This window comes from Lampetra planeri, chromosome 20 (assembly GCF_965212315.1).
Source record: "Lampetra planeri chromosome 20, kcLamPlan1.2.h2, whole genome shotgun sequence".
Lineage (NCBI taxonomy): Eukaryota > Metazoa > Chordata > Hyperoartia > Petromyzontiformes > Petromyzontidae > Lampetra > Lampetra planeri.
This window is the reverse complement of record NC_136126.1, coordinates 9,487,910-9,502,963: the sequence shown is the minus strand read 5'-3', so window position 1 is coordinate 9,502,963 and position 15,054 is coordinate 9,487,910. Positions and strand designations below refer to the sequence as shown.

Genomic DNA, 15,054 nt, shown 5'->3' with positions numbered 1-15,054 from the left:
AATCACACTTATTATATCCTGAGTCATAACGTGAAATGAAGAAGTGTGCTGATGTAACTCCTTCATGGAGCAGAGTCTGACTGGCGGAATGGCCCCGGAAGATGACACCACAGAACGATTCCTGGAGTCACTTCAATAGGCCTCTAGTTTCCCAACGCGAGAGAGCAGTCCTTCGTGTTTTGTATACAATTCTTTGCTGTGTGTCAGTCAACGACTAATCACATGATCTGTATTTACCAAAGCTGGCATTAATTAATGTCAGTGACTTGACAAATATAAATCATTATGAGTGCTTCTGCATTCTTGGTGACCAGGCTGAGACCCCGAAATTTGCCACAGTTGACAATCAGGTTGCTAAATCAAACGGCAGGATGTCAGTGGTGCTGACTCACCGCTCCAACTTGGCCATTGTGAGTTTCCTGAGCCTTTTAATCTCTCTATGAAGCAACTCTTTCCCCCCCACCTCCTCTTTCCTCAGAATACAACATTTGGATGAGGTGCGGTTGTAATGCAGGTTAGAGTACACAAATATAGACTGACGTAGCAGGACAAATCGTGTTTAAAAGTCCCGTTCACAGTGACGGACTGTTGATGCTGTAAGAAATGTCCCTGGATTGGTTGATTTTTCAGGAGAACTGACATTTCAATAGTTTACACCCAGTGTTTATCACAACCATTGTGTTGTTTGTATATAAGCACATACAGCTGAGGATTTGAGGCTCTCATAAAGGGGCAGTGGACATGATGGGGTGTGGTGTGTGGTAAACATCACCACTGGGGAGTCAAAGGCAGCCGGGCATGGTGCTGGCCACTCACCCCCTCGTGTTCCGTGCCAGCCATCATAGGTGCTCGCTAACAGCACTTTCCCTAACAGGCTGTTAAGGCTATACGGGGGATCTTTATCTTGTGTGCGTGAGTGAGTGTTGTGAATGCTGTATAAATGTTTTCCATGCTTTGGGAACTGTCAACTAGCTCATTACCTCCTAAGTAGGTATTATTTGTAGAAGAACACAACTGCCCAAAGAAGGCTTTTTAAATGCCATGTGTGTGCCACAGGATGGGCTTTAAAAATTCCCCGTCAGTGTTGGAAAGAATACACGTGCAACATATATACACAAAGAGAAATATTCCATGTATAGCCTTTAACAGAATGTTGGGGCAAGTGCTGTTAGCGAACACCTATGAAGGCCGGCAAAGCACACGAGGGGTGGGTGGTCAACACCACGCCCAGCCATATATATACACACACACAGACACACAGACACATTTATAACGTAATAGCTTGGGAATTTTTGTTATTATTTCACCAAATTTGGCAAACATTGTCTCAATAACACATGAGAGCCAGATGTGCTTGTTCACAGATTACCATGGGAGGAACTGGTATTTTATTAATCTGATTAAATTAATTATCCCGTCCGCAGTAATAATGGGATGAAACGATTGCGCAAGTCCTCTTGTCCGCATCGAAAATGAGATGAGCAGCAATTTTTTTACGTAGTCTCCGCACATTTGTGCATTCAAAAAAGTGGTCTATATGGGTGTATTCAGAAAAAAATTACATGCGACTTAATTTTTGTCAGTAATGTTTTTTTTTGTAATCGTATGTGTGCCGATATGTAGCCATGAGCCTGAGACATTTCCAAAGTTTCCGCTTCAGTCATCCTAATAGGAATTACAGGTTCATTGAAGTAATAACAGGTGTATTTTGATTGTCACGCAGAAGATTTTCAAGATATTGATGTCTCGGACAACGAACCTTCAGAAACGATGTACAAATGTTTTCAGTCGGTGTCTCCTTGTGCAAATGATCACGGAGCCCTGCTCATGTCCATTGGCAGACTTGAGGCATTGGTGGAAATTTCCAAATTATCTTGGCAGAGACCAGTCTGTCCCTAGAACAATCACATTTAATGTCCCACAAAGTGGTACCAATTTTTTTTGACCCAAGAAGGGATGATGGGCTTAGTCGACAATGACCGGGATTTTAATTTTTCCAACTTTCCACTCGTGAGTCAAATGCTCTGCCCAAAATGGCTCCAACCAAGCGAGATATAAAAAAGAGGCAAATCACATTTTCATTTATCTAGATAGAGGTCTTACTTTTTAAACAAATTGCAGCACAACATTTGCCTTGAATTACAGGGTGTTCCACTTCAGTGAACATTTGTATGTGTGTCATCCGTGGGATCGTGGCAAGTGATGATGCAAAAAGTGCCGCGTTGGAAGCTGCCCCCTTTGAACGATTGGACCAAACCATTACCCGTTCCTTGGGGAGAATCACAAACATACAATAGCGATAGTTTAGCTTTGCTACTACATAAACATTACAAGAGAAAAAAAAACTTTTGTACGTAAGTGTAAATTTGAGCTTTGGACATTTTTCGGGAACTAAAAAAGCTTCGGTTGCTGTTTAAGAGTGGTTGGAGCTATCTGATCTGTCGCCTAGTTTTTACTTTGGTTCATTCCGCTTGTCAATGGGCTTGTGTCCGGACGTATATATATCCTGGTGTGTCTGAGTGCTTAGATAGCGTCATACAGGTCTAACAGGTCTCATAGAACTGGACGATTCTGACTCTTGACGTTTAAAGCTGCCTGCTGCTCTCCAAGGATATTATGGCCAGTGCATAACTCTCATGCAGCCTTGTAACTACTTACCCTGCACAGCAACAGCATGTCGCAGGACATCACAATTTTGCGCGGCGACTTATGAACTCAAACGGTCAAAAGCTCTGTCCTTCCGACTTCTCCACTCACGTCTTCCGTTGAACAATGGGATGGAACGTTGTCGTTGCAATCGGGCCCTCATCACAATCCCCGGTGGTAGAACGGAGGCGCCAATGAAGGAGTTCCCCGCGCATCGTCAAGCGAGAGCCATGGGGGGCGTTAACCCTCCGCTCGTGCGCCGCTGCTGGGCCGACTGCGCGGCGTGCGCCTGCGGGAGAAACCACGCGCTCCGCGGAGATGACCGGTGGACGCCGGGCGAGCCGCATCGAGCGCCGAGCGCGGGTTTGCAAGAGCGCGTGGCGCCGGGGAACAGGGTGCTGCCCGGAATGCCGTACCTCGCGCTGTGTGCTGTGTGCATCTTGCTCTGCGTCCCATACCCTTCACTCAAGTCACGAGTCTCACCGTCGAGGTACCACGGGCCTGGGCGCGCGAGCCGCACGCGGCGTTAATACTTTATGCCCATCGCAGTTGTAATGATTGCGATTGAATTGAGCTCGTGGCATTACTGTTTGTTGTGTGTGCAGTCAAATCATCTATGATTTTCATATTTATATGTAGGAGATACAATTTGTAAATGTAAAGGAAGGGGAGTTATTTAATTTTATTTTATATTTTGTAGAAACAGTTATTCCATTATTATTGCAAGAATATAAATCCTGCTTAACCATAATGGCCAGTGTGGGTTGGTGAACCCCTATGATCGATATGACGTTGGAAAGCCTTCATCCGGCACTGGATTGCCAATGGGCTGTAATTATCTGAATTATTCGTTTATCACGACTACACGTACTTTAGGCTGGATGGTGCCTAGTGAGGCTAAATCACTCAATTCATAACGGGAAGGTCTCACAAAGCTTACATTTTGGTAAGTGGACAACTTTGCTAAATCATCTCTGTGGTCAAAAAATGCGTCCGACTTTTACGGAAAGTCAGTAGTTGGTGTTCCGTACTGTGACTGGCCCCTGTCTTAGTAACGTGGAACTTATATCACTGCCTCGGCGCTGTCAATAATAATAAGAATAATGAAAACCACCCCAACCAGGCTTGTTTAAGTAGGGAGGCATATGTTAAACAAAAATAAACCTGCGTTCAATTTCACCTTGACATCCCAGGTTACAAAGCAGCAGGGTTCTTAATCTGAAGGTTTGTCAGATCTCTAACCCTGTGTGAGAGTCAACTCGACTACATCATTTATCTTTGTTAAGGTTTTCATTTTTCACGCATGCTCATCAATCATCGATGTGACAGTGGGAGGTCATGGATTTTGTTTCATATTTCGCAACTAAACTTACCACTTATTTAAGAAATCAGGTCGGCGAATGCAAAGATCTTTGTTTTATCTTTGCGACAGCAAAAAATAAACCCCTTATTACTTTAATTAACATGTTATTTGGCCTAAGTTCACCGGAGCATCAATGTTATGGCCTTATTCAATATACGGGCATACGTATGCGTGATTGTTAACACAAAGATACGCGATTTGATATGGATTATAGATCATGCAAATTTTACTTTAATTGAATACACTGGTAGATTCCACGTGGAAATGGGGACACTATATTTTCTGTGTATTAACTTACATTGCAATGTTTCATTCTAGTTTTGTGAAAATCCTTATCGCTGGCAGAAAGGTCACAAATGAAACCCTGAGCCCTCCTATACTTTAAATGCTTTAAGGCAGCATTTTTGTAATTCTTAAGCATTTACGGCACCGCTTTTGTGGGTGTGTGTGAGTGTACGTGGGGAGCGGTGGCATATTGGTTAGCGCACTGCGCTTTGAACCTTGCGACCCGCGTTTGGGTGCCGCTCCCGGCCAATCCCCTAGGTCGACCCAGCCTTAGATGAGTACTGAGTGCGGTGTGTCATCATCAGCATTGCGGAGTCAAAGGTAGCAGGCCGGGTGTGTTGCTGGCCACTCACCTCCTCGTGTGCCGTGCCGGCCTTTAATAAGCGCTCGCAAAACAGGATCTTGCTGCAACTTTCTGCTAACACCTACATGGGGGTGGGGGGGGGAAGCTTTATAAGGGTGTGTGCATATCCAGGTGTCTATCCAACAACGCCGCCGTGTTGTATGTAGTTCGTCGCCACCGTTGTGAAATGCGCGAAAAGAAATGCGTGGAATTGACGGACGCTGCAGGAGGTGTGGCCCACGTGAGCTACTCAAATTTGCCACGTGCGCGCTGTGCGTAACGCGAGCGGGGCCCGCCACAGCCACCTTTGAACTTGGCAGCTGTGCACAAAGGGCGACATGCCCCCACCCCACCCACCTCCCACCCTTCGTTATCCCGTCTTCTGTAATGCACTCCTTGGACGCGGCACACTGCGACTAAGCGTATCAACGAAAATGTTTGGTGAAGGTTATTGCGGTACGTGAAATGCCGGTATCGCAAAATTTACTACACCGCAACATACTTTAATCTGGAATTGTGATATGCAACAGCTGTTTTTTCTTATTGTAAACTTGTGTTTCCTTTGTCCTGCTTGCCGGTGCAAGTTTACATAAACTTTGCGCCACCCTGCTTGGTTATATAGTGTGACACGCAATACAATTTGGTTTCGACGTGTAAACAGTTTGATGTGACCTATCGTAATATACCACACGCATCATCCCACCCAGCTAGCATGGGTGTGACCGTGTATCATCTCCCATTGATAGAAACTTTATAAGGGTACCGCGTGTCACGTTTCCACATTGTTTTTGCATTGTGCATAATGCAGGCAGACCACGTTATAGTGTTCCCAGGCGATAACGGCTGTTTTAACAAAATCGTACATATCTAGCTATGCGGCGTTTGCGGTTACAACGCACCACGACTCGCTCTTGGAAGGTTGCAAGTTCACATCCTGTTACTTAGGCTTTGTCGGACCCATCAGCTGTCTGGGATCGATATGTGGAGAAGCGCTTTTTTTTTGGAAAGCCCAACATAGGGCATGTTGTAGTGAGACTTTGGTCCTCGCCATGGTGAATGTGGAAATTAAGCGCTAACTCAAGAGGAGCCAATGTGGATGAACACTCATTTGAGTGGAGGGGGGGGACACACACGCGCTTTTTGACCAATAGTCCATCGTGTAGAATTTATGATAAATTGCGTCACTTTAAGCTATATATTTTGATGCGAGCAATACGTTATTCAAGGAAGTTCTGCATCTCAAGAAAATGTCCGCTTACAGACGAAATGTGCATAACCAACAAGCTGTTTCAAACAACTGTTTGAATCGAAAATCCGTGAGTGCAATAATGTCTGGCATCTGCAGGCAGCACAGCACCATTAAGAATTTGGGTTTGTGAAACTTTGGGATTTTGGTGTTGGGCCTTTTTTCAACGGTTTTATTTAACTTGACTCCTGTTCAAATTTTGATTTAAGCTTTCGTGACTGCAGGGATTCATATTCTTGGTTCTTTTGGTAAAGTCACGTAGAAGGGAAATAATAAATAAATAATAAAGATGTATTTTTTCCCCTTCTACGTGACTTTACCGAAAGAACCAATAATTTGACTCCTGTTTGTCGTGGTCAAATCTTGTAATCAAAATTTTGTCTACTTTCTGTTGTCCAATCAATTCAAAATTTTGCACACGTACTCGGATCCAGTGACAATGCATGCCTGTATCAAAATCGGTATCAAGTAATCAATTAATTGGTTCTTTTAAAGCAATTAAAATTTTGTATGGACGGCTTATTCATTAAATATTTATTTGGGGAGGTCAAAAACGTCGCGGTCCCTAAACTCTGGAATCGCCTCGCCCAAGAAGCAGGCGCCACGTGTCTCTTGTCATCAAGATGTCGACCACTTCCCCTTGTCCAATCGAGTTATTTACTTTTTAGTGTTTCTACTGAAACAAACAGTAAGGAGGGGGAGGGACATATTTGGATGTGTCTACAGTATACTGTACAAGTGTAGAGGAGCTCTTAATGCTTGACGTTTTCACAGTACATCACAGGGTCTTTTTTTGTTCATTTTGCAACAGATGGCACACTTTGGTAATTCCATGCAGAAATAATTGGGAAGGGGGTGGGGGTGTGCGAGCTCAATGGAGAATCTGCTGATCCTGATAACATTTTCGGACCTTATGAGTCCACAGAAGGTGGCGTGTCGCTGCTGACCTAGATACCCCAAGCCGAACAGTAGTATTATAACATGCTGCATTTGCATGTTATTTACGAGGGTGCAGTCATTTGAAACCTGCTGTAAATGTTAAAGGTCTGGGTGTCTGTCAGGAGCCTGCCCTGCCGTAATTTTACTGTTTGACCTCTCATTGTTAGTGCGCCACGTAACAACAATAATAATCCTGATTAAATTTTAAAGTATCTTTCATGGACGATCTCAAAGCACTGCACGAGACCTGGGATCTCAGAGGAGATCTGCATCCCACGGATCATAGAGGCCTTGAAGGGGCGATTGGTTTGGGTGCAGCGTGTCTCTGGTGTGGGCCGGGGCAAGGTGATATTCGAAGCTGGCGAAAAATAAAACAAAAAAGGCCGACCCCTGTGGAAAGATGACGCAGGTTGTATCATCACCTGCCAGACAAGCACTGTTTGGGCCCTGTATCCAGTGCTGTGGAAATATGCTCAGAGATTTTTTTTTACTCAGTGTTTCCTTAAAATATGTTTATAATTCAGGAGTGGGGTGCCACGGTATATATTAGTTTTCTTTACAAAATCTCATTAATTCCACAATGACCGAATTGAGTGCATTTACAGAATGTACTGTTATTTATAAAAACCGTATATATAATCCAAGTGGGATCTTTAAACATGGGATGTGTTTTAATGTAGTGTAACTGCATCACCACCAGTTAAAGGGTACGTGTTTGAATCCTGGTTTTGGGGATGACAGCCTTTCATTCGTCCAGGGTCAATAAAATGAATGCCACGGTACATTTGTCAAAGCAGGTAATTCGATGATTCCGTCCCGAGCGCTCAGTTCCAATGAACTCTTCAAAAACACAGGCTTCGCCAAAGCTGAAAGGTTTGTGGGGGGAGGTCGAAGGAGGGGAATTGAGAGGGTATGACGGGCGACGTGATCCGATTAACGCAGAGGGGGCGGCCATGCGTCGCGACACGCGTCGCTATTTTCGGGAGCAATCGGGCTTGCAAAAAAAACGCTCCAGAAGGGGGGCGGAGGGGGGACGCTTTGCCCGCCGGCCTCCAAAACTTCCGCTTGGCTGCAGCCAGCAAATTAGCATGACATGGCAACGGATGCGACATCTCGGCGGCTGTGCACATGCACTCGAGTGAAGATGACAGAGCAAACAAGCACCCAAAACTAATAAATTGGTCCCATAGATTCCCACTCATACAATGCTGGCATGGCTCTCAAGTCCATTAATAGCCTTGAGCCATTGGCATATATTCCACATTCCTGTGTCACTGTATAGGACAATCACTGTCGACTGCCAACAAAAGAAGAGATAAAACACCAAAATTGCTGTTATCTTGTAGATAGGCACCTATTCTGTATATCCTCGGTTGTCCAACGGGAGCCTGTTTGTTAATGGGGGGGGGGGGAAGGCTTTTTAAATGTATACTCAGGCCTCCTGTTTTAGCACTGATGTTACTGCAGTGGCGTGTTATCATATTTTAAAATTACGTCACCCTGGCATGACTGACGTGCCATAATTGTGAATTTGATTGTAACTTCATACTTCTATTAGACAGTCAGGCATGTATCTTCTGGAAAAATGTAAGTGATATTTGTTGTTGCAACTCCCTTAAATGTCATATGCGGATTACATTTTGCCTTGAATCCCTGGCGGTTGAATCACATGAGCTTCAGATTGCAGTAAGCCAACAATGGTAATCTCATGGAAGACACTGGCTTCTGCGATAGGAATGTAGACGTTACACCACAGGCTCAGGTTCACCAGTGGAAGTGAATGCCATGACCTTGCTTGTTTGAGTTGGGAGCTGCATTCAAACGTGGGCTAGCGATGGCGGCGGTAGTGATGGCACTCGTGTTGCGTGGATTAATGCGTCGCGCATGCCCCCTCTGCTGTTGCTACTGTATGTATGTTCAACTTCTTTCGCACCGTGCCTAGCCAACCGTGCTAATCTGAGGTGTGGAGAAGGACAAACTAAACAGCAAACGTAGTTCTTAAGAAATTAATTTTCAAACTGGATGATTTAAAAGTGCATAGCTCCAGTGCCTTACTAATATCAGAAGGAAGAGCATTCCAGACAGCCACAGAAGTGCATCTGTAAGCGCGCAGATGCGGTGACCGTCTTTGTTTTTTGATGGCCAGCCAAAACCCGCTTCTGCGAGGATGACCGGAGTTCGCGTGATGGTTTACGCTCCTTGACGAGATCCGCAAGGTATTGTGGTTCATTTGTGGCAAGCACTTTGTGTGTAATGAGCGCAAACCTGCTGCTGTCGCTGCCGCTGCTCCAGCAGGTGCTGCCCTGGACTGGATGAAGACACGGGGCCGGCGCTTGGAGGCAGCGGGCAACACTCGGGTGATGGTGACACAGTGCCAGAGGCCGAGGAGCAGGTAATTGAGGAACGCAAAGCTGTGCTCGCACGAAGGAAGACGTGGACATGAATACATACCTCTTATATTGTCGATGCATACTTTAGCTGTGTGTGCCATTCTGTCCCAACAGGTTAAGACTTGCCCTCAGCAAAAAATACTTTTAAAGTTAAATACAGGGGTTAGGGTTTGATAACGCTCGAGTCATGGCGCCGTGACGTCACTCTTACATACGTTGTAGTACATCAGTGCAGTCACCTCAATAGAGGGCACTGTGACGACTCGCCTGCCCGCACATTAAAAAAATAATTCATGAATGGAGCTTAAAACTTGCCAGACAGCTGGGGGGTGCACAGCCTAGGCGTCCGTATACTATATAAGGACGACTTGTCTTTTTTAATGAAGCATTTAAAGTTATATTCTTTGGGTCTTTCGGTAAAGTCACCTATCTACGTGACTTTACCGAAAGACCCAAAGAATATGAATTCCTGCAGTCACGAAGTCAAGATCTTTAAAGTTACTTTAAGGAGCACCCCGTAATAGTGCTCCCCTCCCCCCACCACCTAGTGATATGAATGCAGTAAGACTTTAAAAGCAATTCTGTTATGACTTGCAGTGCATGATGGGAGCCGGCATTCCAGATTCGTTATGGCTGTGCTTGATATAATGGTGGTTAGATGGGATTTGGCAGGCAGATCGCTGGTTTTCTATTCATAAGAACATATATAAACTGTCGCTCTGCCATGGATCGATGTTACTTTAATAACAGATAAAACAGAACCGATCTATGAAAAATAAGAATATGTTTTACCCTTTCTGGCAATCAAACAGGAATCAAGTCGGCATTAACCACACGTACTGGTGGTGGACATACAAACAAAACATGCTCTTTGAAACTGATTGGCCTATGGAAGAAGGCTGTCTGGTGTAGGCCTATCAGTTTCAGAATTTGATACTGGCATAAAGTCCCATGTTAGCGAACCAATCTGTTCATTTTGATTTTGAGTCCTGTTACAGCGGTGAACAAGCACAAAACTGATACAATACCACCACTGTCTTCAGCATTGCACTGCCTTATAGTAGAAGAAAGGCAACCTGTCTGCATCTTCAATAGAGAATGAGGCAACACTCATCTCTAATGGTGTCCCTAAGAATGTGCAATTTTTTTACCAGCTCACTTTGTTTACCCCTGACTGGGTTTTATATTTGAAAATAAAACCTTCTATTTGTATCCTCAGTGGCACCAAGATGGATAGATGAATGACGGGAATGAATTGTAATTAATCTCTTGCTTCATGTCACCTGTTAATAGATGCATTTTGAAACCCGCGTGTTTCCTGTGCGAATTTCGAGCTCCTCGTGAATGCCATGAATTTGCAGGGCGTGGGTGGCGTGGTGCCACCCCATGGCCTTGTGCCCGGCTCGCTTGCGCTCCCCGCGATGCGGGTTTGGTTTCGGCCTGCCGAGGGGGGCCAACATTTTGAGCAATCACACGTGGCTCGCAGTTTTGCAAGTGGGGTCCTCAGTCACGCTAACTTGGCCTCGAATGTGACGCCACGGTGGCTAGGAGATGTTAACTCCCTCGCCTGGTATGCAGGAGGTCGTGGGTTCCATCCCCACCCTGACGCCCTGCAATATATTTGGAGTTTGTGTGTCTCTCTCCCTGTGGTCGTGTGGATTTTTATCCGGGTCCTCCAGTTTTTCCCCTCCACATTTAGAAACATGTGTTTAGAGTATTTTGCTGCTATACATTTCCACATGGTAAGCTACTCCGTTGAGCTATCATTTGTGGCCAGGTCGCTTCTGAAAAATGTAGCTCAGTGGGCTTTACCTGCTAAAATAAAATAGTTACATTTTTAGTTTAGTTTAGCTTCCCACTGCTTTCAGACAATATTTTCTAAAGTCGAAATTCAAAGTGTCCACCGACTTAAATGGATAACCGTTCGCATGACTATGTTGGCGCTTCTAAGCCAGCAGTGGACATTGTACTTGATTGCGTATTTGATGAGCACTGTTAACTACCCCACTAAGTGGTACTCATTTATTGACCCTGGTCTGGAGATGGGTATTTACAATTCTAATTGAGTCAAGTGCTTTGAAGGTTATAAAGAGATGAAGTGGATTCCAATAAATTAACACGTCCACCTTACCCGTCCAACTGCCCAGACTGGTAGTTACAGCACATCAAAGGCAGGTGAATGTGTGGCAGAGATGAATTACCCATTTGTGGCCTTAAGCACTTATCTTTGGCTGAAGGCCACCATATATCTTCCTGAATAAAATAACCTTCGCGGCAGTGATCTGTGTTGTGCAGTCACAGCACATCACCTCATAAGCAGCGATATTAGATGATACAGGATTTGGCACCTGGACATGAGCACAATTTCCCAGCGGTGTTACGTGCCTACGCGCTCATTGTCCAGTAATTGAAGTGGAATTAATGTGCTCGTGCTTTTCTCATGCTATTATCATGAAAAATGCATTCCTTAGGTGCCCATGGGAGGGCCTTTGAACACAAAGCCGGACTTGCAAATGAATGCACGTTTGGATAACAAGAATGCGAATAATCCTTATACTGGTGAAGCGCAAGTGTTTATCCATGATGAGGATGAAAATCAGGTGAGAGTTGTGTGTTTAATTTAAGCTGCGTTTCAACATCACACTTGCATTCACTGAGTGTCAGTGTCACACTCGCATTTGCCGCATGAAGCTGCCCTCGCCTATGTAACTGGCCGAATAAATTTGTTTGTAATTGAGATGACAGTGCGTACATACACACGTCATAATAAACGTTTTTGGGTTAGATCGCGTTATTTATAAATGTGTCGTAACCCTCCACCACCCGACACGGCCAATCAGTAAAAAATGTGTCACGTTGACAAAAGACAAATAGTTCACTACTTTAGCCCACTGGTGTGTTGACTGTGTAAAAGCAATGCGTTGTCAAAGTACGTTCTCTGGTTATTGCTACTGGACGGTAATTCCAATGCATAAATACTACACACCTGGTGTTAATCTTAAACAGCAAAAATAACCGCATGCACATGTCCAACAACAACAACGTTACACAACACTCCCACCCGTATAAAAGACCAAGAATGTCTCATAAAAGGTTCAGTTCATATGAACACTCAAAATATGTTTTGCAGTAAATGATGAATGCCTTTCTGCACTTGCCATTTTCCTCGAAAGATTCCACGTCAAAATATAGACTTGACTTGAAAATATGCGTTACTGCATTGATAATTTGCTGACCAAAAACTGTGTGCTGCAGAGAAGAAGATGCTATGGTATCCTGGAGAGCCACTTATGTCCCAAAATGTGTTATGGGCCTGTGTATAATTACTTTCATCATTTCGATTATATTAACTTCTTCGCCTGATATACAGGAGGTCATGGGTTCGATCCCAACCCTTCACACCTGTATATATTTTCTCCCCGTAGTCATATGGATTTTTTTTTGTTGGTCCTCCGGTTTTTCCCTCCACATTTAGAAATATGCATTTAAGAGTATTTGGCTGCTATACATTTACACGCGATAAGCTACTTCGATGGGCTATCATTTTTGATAGCGTGGTCGCATCTGAAAAAGAGCCATATAGCTCAGTGGGCCTTACCTGGCAAAATAGCTTAATAGTTAAGTTTAATTGGCATGATTTAGAGATACCATAAAAAAACATTTTGATATTCGTCAGAGTTTATGGACACATTGAAAGCCGTAGATGTTTAACAAATATTGATGACATGCTTTCTTGTTAAAAAATAATAATAACAGATTGTTGTTTTGGGTCATTGCAACGGTTTCACCATTTTTTGTGTGTGCCCATCAGGAGTCGCAGAAGTCATCGTATGATGGTGCAATGCACAGTGAATCCAACGCATCAGAGACTCTGGTCTCGGGCGACAATTTGCAACACACCTCGGAAGGTGGCCAGTCCGAGCCAGTGTCTGTCCATCCTACCTCATCCCCACCCCCGACAGAAGACAGGTACCCAGAAGTCCATTGTCGCATCCAACAAACAAATAAATAAGTAGAAAACTTTGCACATCCGCCAATAACTCTGTGGCCTATAAAGAGAAAGTAAATAATAGGCGACGTTTTGTGCAATGGCCCTCCTTCATAGCAACAAATTTCAATAGCCAGCGATACCTGAATCGATCCTGGGCTTCCCCGAGGTTGACTTTACTTGATGTAGTGTGCAAAAACATCAGCATTGGCAGTATAGAGGTGGCTGGGCATGATATTAGTTACATCACCTGCAGTATAATCCCGGTGAACTGGGTTCATTTCGGACCTGTCTTAGGCCTCCGCCCCTTTAACCTTAAACAAGTACCTCATACGATGTGTGAATATCAGCGGGTGGTTGGGGGGTTGGGGTGGGGCGCGGTAGTGCCCGCTAATGTCACTTGCCCCTACGGTCTATAAGGTTAAATGGGGGATCTTTGTGTCTTTTTTAGTGCAATAGAGAAGCTTGGGATGACGAGCACCCTGGGATATGGAGACTCGGCAGCCACTCAACCGTCCACTGTCGAGTGCAATGGTGCAGGGGAGGAGGGCAGCCCGGAGGTCGTGCTCCCATCTCCACCCATCCCTCCCAAGATTTTCGACAGGTACCGTCTCTACTGTGAACACGCGGTGCCCTTGTTTGCGCGTTGTAGATGTGGACGTGACCGGGTGGCTGAGAGGGCTCTCTCTCTACGGGATGTCTGGCAAAAATATCACCAAGCTGGCGCATATAAAAAATTCTCTGGCACGTGTCCTAACGGGTACTGCAAGATCTGACCATGTGCCGCCAGTGCTCGTCGTGCTGTATTGACTTCCAGTTGCCGAACGAATATACATTATAAGATCGGACTCGTGACACACAAAGTGCTTGCCACAAATTAAGCATATTACCTTTCTGATCTCAAGGAGCACAAACCATCTCGCAAACTCCGGTCATCCTTGCAGAGGCTTTTAGCTGACCATCGAACAAATACTATCACCGCATTGTGCACTTTTAGATGCGCATCTGCAGCCATCTGGAACATTCTTCCGATATTAGGAGATATGCACTTTTTAATCTCGATTGAAAACTAATTTCTTTAGAACTGCTTTTTGTATTTAGTTTGTTGTCTTCTCCCCGCACCTCCGATTAGCACGGTTGACTACGTGCGGTGCGAAAAAAGTTAAACATACAGACAGGCATACATTTCACCCAGGTAACTGGAGGGCACTGGCATAATTGTTTCTAACCTAACATTGAAATTAACAATAACATGTTGAATGATAACAGTTAAGAGAAAAAGAACATGTTCTTATTAAAAATAAGAATTTAAATAACATTAAAAAAATGCCGCGATATTAATGTACTTTACGAGATGCGGTCATATGTAAGATATATTATATCCTGACAAAATATATATTCTTAAGTAACAGTCAGTAATTACAGTTGTTAAATATATATATGTTTTGCATTCAACTATGATTTTGCAAAATGATTTCCAGATTTATTGGCGATTGTCCGAATTCGTATTTTTCACAATTCTTTTCATGATCTAATTTATTATGGTGTAACTGGGAAAGTCGACATAAGTGTGACAAATTGCAATGATTAGTAGACTGATGGTAGGATTAGAATTTATTCTGTGTGCACTGCAGTCGAAGAACTTTTTAGTAAAATTAATTCGCATTTAAAGTAGAGCAACTGATGTCACGATAATGTTGTCTCATCACGAAACTTGATATCGTCTTGTATCGTGAGTAAATCATACTGTGTGCAACCCCTTAGTCATTGCACCGAGCCGGCACGCTTGAATGCCACAGATTGTATCCTGACAGCCACCTGACCTCTGTGTGATGCAGCATGACACTGGGCTCT

General features: G+C 44.2%; 1 protein-coding gene across 3 annotated transcripts in view; it reads left to right on the top strand.

Moving 5' to 3' along the window:
* LOC144724413 (SUN domain-containing ossification factor-like) overlaps positions 1–15,054 on the top strand; it is a 79,908-nt gene that overhangs the window by 29,669 nt on the left and 35,185 nt on the right. For 2 of the 3 annotated variants that reach the window (XM_078603527.1, XM_078603524.1), the window contains exons 2-5: positions 9,115–9,214; positions 11,684–11,812; positions 13,024–13,181; positions 13,652–13,804. In XM_078603527.1, the coding sequence (XP_078459653.1) occupies positions 9,115–9,214; positions 11,684–11,812; positions 13,024–13,181; positions 13,652–13,804 (540 nt within the window). The remainder of the gene's footprint in view (positions 1–9,114; positions 9,215–11,683; positions 11,813–13,023; positions 13,182–13,651; positions 13,805–15,054) is intronic. The other variant, XM_078603525.1, reaches the window with a different exon arrangement.